Source organism: Syngnathus floridae, chromosome 10, assembly GCF_059516105.1.
Source record: "Syngnathus floridae isolate MCC-2025c chromosome 10, RoL_Sflo_1.0, whole genome shotgun sequence".
Taxonomy (NCBI): Eukaryota; Metazoa; Chordata; class Actinopteri; order Syngnathiformes; family Syngnathidae; genus Syngnathus; species Syngnathus floridae.
Genome location: NC_142422.1, coordinates 14336302 through 14341281, shown reverse-complemented (window position 1 = coordinate 14341281; position 4980 = coordinate 14336302). Strand labels below are relative to the sequence as shown.

The 4980-nt window shown below is 48.8% G+C and overlaps 1 protein-coding gene across 1 annotated transcript; it reads right to left on the bottom strand.

Moving 5' to 3' along the window:
• Positions 1 to 683: 683 nt before the first annotated feature.
• On the bottom strand, positions 684 to 4545 carry LOC148392662 (putative acidic leucine-rich nuclear phosphoprotein 32 family member C). The gene is made up of 7 exons (XM_088387062.1): positions 4357 to 4545; positions 3724 to 3873; positions 2908 to 3030; positions 2690 to 2843; positions 2258 to 2340; positions 1061 to 1130; positions 684 to 1000 (listed from the first exon to the last, which is right to left on the bottom strand). The coding sequence occupies exons 1-7, from the start codon at positions 4408 to 4410 to the stop codon at positions 924 to 926; spliced, it is 711 nt and encodes a 236-aa protein (XP_088243188.1). The 5' UTR covers positions 4411 to 4545; the 3' UTR covers positions 684 to 923.
• Positions 4546 to 4980: the final 435 nt, after the last annotated feature.

Genomic DNA, 4980 nt, shown 5'->3' with positions numbered 1-4980 from the left:
GCGCTGGAGGCACTGGAGCAGGCGCTCCAGGTCCTGCATGAGGTGAAAGAGCTCAGGAACCTCCAATGCCAGCTGGATCAGTCCCAATACCATCTCCAAGACCAGCACTCCTCAACCTGAACCTCGTGCTCAAATGTCCACCATCGATCAAACCAAACAACGGGATCAATAAAGTGAAACATCATCTGTGCTTTGCTAACTGGGAGCAATCTAATGTCAGCACAATACGTTCGCTCGGCGGTCGCAACGGCTGGGACGTGACTAATGCAGAGCTGCCAGTAGGTGGCACTGATGCCCACCATCGATCAAACCAAACGACGGGATCAATAAAAGGTAAACATCTTCTGTGCTTTGCTAACTGGGAGCGATCTAATGTCAGCGCAATACGTTCGCTCGGCGGTCGCGACGGCTGGGACGTGACTAATGCGGAACTGCCAGTAGGTGGCGCTGAGTGGCAGTTAGGGCAGTTTGGCTAAAGGCAGTGAGCGCAAGTGTGTCTTTGTAACAAAATACGACGGAGGATGATGTCAGTGTCAATCTGTGCACCTTCTTGTCTGGAGTAGGTGTTGTTTTTGCTGTTTTCACAGACACCCAGCTTTTTGTTTTGTTTGGACGCACAATAATCTTGACAACTCCAACATCCAAATGCTCTGAAAACCGCTCCAGTCAATCAGTGTGACAAGTCATGTTGCTGGCGGTTTTATTGAAAAACAGTGAGTCATGTGATCCATGGTATTGTCAGACCACAACAAAACCAACGTTAAAAGGGGGAGGGGGATAAGGACAAACTGACTTTCAAAGTTCACTTGTATTTACACACCAGAAGCGGGACCAAGACAAGACCAGGACCAGCTGATCACCAACCGTGTTTCCCGTGGCTCCAAGCTCAGCAAACAAGAGGGGCCCTGCCCAGCCCCGCTTGACTATTTGTCATCTTCGTCCGCGTCTTCGTCCTCCTCCTCGTCTCTCTTCCTCTTGTCGCCTCGGAGCACCTCGTTGTCTGAGAAGCCAACGAAACATCAGCCACAGTCGGAATTTGCTTTTGCTCGTGTAAACTAACCTCCATCTTCGTCCTCGTCCTCCTCCTCCTCTTCCTCTTCCTCCACATATTCACCATCGTCATCCTCGTCCTGAAGACAAGTGGGAATTACTCAAAACTAGGCTGCGCACATTGCACAGATCCTTCCTTTCTGTGTACTGCTCGGGATGGTTTGTTTTCTGGGCAGTGGCTTGTGTGGTGGAAAGCGCATCTCCGCTGATTACAATGGGAGTCAGAGTTGACAATTTTGCTGCCACAACCCATTTTTTGCCAAGCGTTTCCGAGGGAACGGTTCCCGAAGTGCAAGACGGGCCACTGCTGCATGCCAGCACGTGCTGTGTAATGGCAGTCAACTCGAGCGGCGCTTTGGCAAACCGCCCCAAAGAGAAGCTTCCAGCTGCCAATGTGAGCTCAAGGTGTCTCCAAAAGGCAACAGCCAGCCAATTGGAGCTTGCGTCTGGAGAAGCAACACAAAGCGTCGCCTTACTAAGGAAAAGCCATTTTGCCCAAAAGCCAACATAAGATGGTAAAAAAGAGAAAGCTTCGCCTTACTAAGGAAAAGCCATTTTGCCCAAAGTCAACATGATGAACAAAGAGCACGGCTGCTGGGAGTGGCTGATTGTGTAGGGGTGCACTTGCTTGTCTTGTGTGCCGACACTGTGAGTTCGATTCCCGCATATGACGGTGTGATTGTGTGTGATTGGCAAAAAAAAAAAAAAAACAAGCACGGCTGTTGCGCAGCGCTGCAAAGCACAGTGCACAACGCACTTCAACCTTTATGGGTAAGATAGCTCAGACTTCCCCTAAGTGGCCAAGGTGCGCATGTGACATAGGCCAGCACAACGGTCAATCTCGCAAACACTTGTTTATATTCGACTGATTTCGGTCATGACTGAAACATGAGATGTGCTTTTGGATTCGTTTTTACTAAATGAAGCTTTTGATTGGATTTTTGAGAGGCTGAAACAGATTCAAAGCATTTTCTTTTCTGATTTTTTTGCAAAGGAGGGAAAGATAAATTATGCTCACTTTCCTCCTCTCCAGTCACTACAAAAGGATTGTGAGGGAAGGAAGGTACGGGTCCGCCATTGAAATAAATGTAATACCTCTTCTGAAAAATGCCCTAGAAATTAATTGGGAATAAAATAAGTTTTAAAAAAAAAAAAAAAAAAAGAATTTAAGTGGATTTTGTTGTGCTCTCAAATTCAAGTCACCCACCTGGATACCCTCCTTCATCAGGTACGACAGCCCCACCTCTTCCTCGTCTTCGCCACTGTGTGGACCGGCGCCGTCGCGCTTGTCTGTAACCCAAAGGCCCACAGAACTTGTCAGAAATCGCCTGGGATGTCCACTCCTTACGACTCGTCCAGCGTGAATACAGAGGTTTTGTTGATGTCTGAGTTATTTAAGTGGAAGGGTCCCTCATTTGAGCTCAAGCGGCCACTGCAGCTGACGACTGCTCCAAAGCGTTTCTCTCGAGTCGTTTGCAGGGACAACTTTGACCCTTTGGCATCAATATCAGGCAAGTGGCACCCAATTCCGCAGTCACGGAGGTGCTGGTCAGTGCGCCCCCAGTGGAAAAAAATTGTAACAACGGCAACTTTCGTCCCAAAATGCAGAGCACCCCAACCCCCCCCATTTGAGCGTTACCGTCGTCAGAGTCCGGAGCCTCATTGTCGTGGCGATCGTATCCGTCCAGATAGGTGACGTTGGGCAGGAGGCGGAAGACGGCATCCCGGTAGTCGTCCCGAGCGCTCACCTCACAACTCGATATGTCCAAAGTCTTCAGCTTCTTCAGGGGCTCCTGCACACGGAAGAAGTGTTCACGTCAGCAGAACGCCCGTCACACGACATCGACGGCCACTCACCAGAGCCTCCAGGGCGGCCATGTCGCCGATCTTGTTCCCGCTGATGTTGAGGTGCGTCAAGTTGGGACACTTTTGGGCGAGCGCCTCCAAACCGCCGCAGATGGCGTTGCCACTCAAGTCCAGCTGATAAAGAGACGACACGCGAGGTCGGCGGCGGTGGGATGGCAAATGTCACGCACGAGCGTTGTACGTGCTGCAATCCAGTAACTTCGATTTTCTCAGTTCCCATTGGGCCGCATTTGATTCTGAAGGCGTGCCAAAAAGGATGATGGTTGATTTGATGGGAAATGACAACTTCAACATTGGATGGGGCCGCAATTTATCAATGGTACTACCGTGGGGCCACATGGTGCAAAAATGCTAATTTAGATGGAGACAAAATATGCGCAATGAATGAATTTCATTTTTCACATCACATTTCTCACTATTCATGCTCTACAGCCGCAAAGGTTTGCGAGCCAATCAACAAACTAACCTCACACTGGGCTATTTCATTGGCATCATGGTTTTTCCAATTTTTCAAAAAATATTTGGGGGACTTTCAATTGACTTTTTTGTCTTATTTACCCCTTTTTTTTGTTTTTGTGAAAAACATAACATAACACTTTTAGTACAACTTGAAGAAACAAAAGTTTTTGGGGAAATGGAAAATGTGGGAACATGAATGGGGGCGACTCAGTGAATGGCCGCGGCCTACACACCGGTCGTACAAGCAATACAGTTTAAGCTGTTAAGATGAAAGACGTTTGCGTCGGTGTGTCGAGGACTGAAAGGAGGGCTTTCCTGGTTGCACGTGTGAGCTCCATGTTGGCCAACCTTGTGTAGCTTGGGCAGCGAAGGCAGTTTGGAGAGCGACTTGAGGCCCACGTTGGCCATACGCAGAACCTCCAGACCCGAGAACTCCTCCGTCACACCGTCCACCTCGCCATCGCCCGAACGACACGTGTCCAAAGCCAACACGCAAACCTGCACGACAACACAACAACTCACGCTTGAGCAATGTGTGTGTGTGTGTGTGTGTGTGTGTGTGTGTGTGTGTGTGTGTGTGTGTGTGTGTGTGTGTGTGTGTGTGTGTGTGTGTGTGTGTGTGTGTGTGTGTGTGTGTCCTGCTTAACAATGGCTAATTTTCGAGGGCTGCATGGACAGAGTCCGTGAAACGGTCACCATGGTAACAAAACCCGAAAACGGAGGAGCCATTCCAACCGGAAGCGGCCGAGCGAGCACGACGTTTTCGCGCCAAAGACTAGCCAAGTTATGACTTTCAGTCACGTGACAAAGACTGCAAAGGGGGAACGTGAAGCTTGAACAATGCCGAGACCACAAACGTCAACGTCTCGGTCCACAATCACAACACGGACTCCATGGTAGCGCTAGCGCACATTCCTAATGATTGTGCAAGGAAGAAGCCCACAGAAGGAGATTTTAGGCGAGTCGTCGCTATAAACGCACCTGAGCCGGACTTCTGTTTTTCAGCTCCAAGTGGACTCTCTTCTTCATGTCCATATTCAATGCCGCAAAGCTACCGAGAGCAAAAGAAAGGAAATTTAACGTAAAAGTGACGCCCGCAGCTCGAAGAAGGCCATAGACGTTCAGCTAGATCGCCATGTTGAATACTGGTTGCCAAACCACGCCTCTACCCGTCCTATTGGTTAATCCGCCAACTGATCCCGACCTTCCCCAACGAGTGATTTTACAGGCATTTTTACAGTCGCGCGGAGTAGTTACATATTGTGACCTGGTTGAAAGACTGCAAACGTTTCTCATTTATCCTCACGTTACTTCAACCGAAGTGAAAATACGGATTGACTGAAGACAATAAAACCAGCAAATTGTAAATCTTTATCTGTCACCTTCAAAACTTCAAATGCCAGCAAAAAACAGAGGAAAACGAAGTGTGGCCTAAGCAGAAATTGGTCATTAGAGTAGCCCAGGTGAACCCATTGCTCAAATAGAGGTGGTCAGAAGTTCATAGCTGAAATGTCAAAATGAGTGAGTCCATGAGCGCCGACTTGTGAGCGGCACCAAAGAATCCAAATACAACTGACGACATGACAGAACACGTGCTTGGTGGGT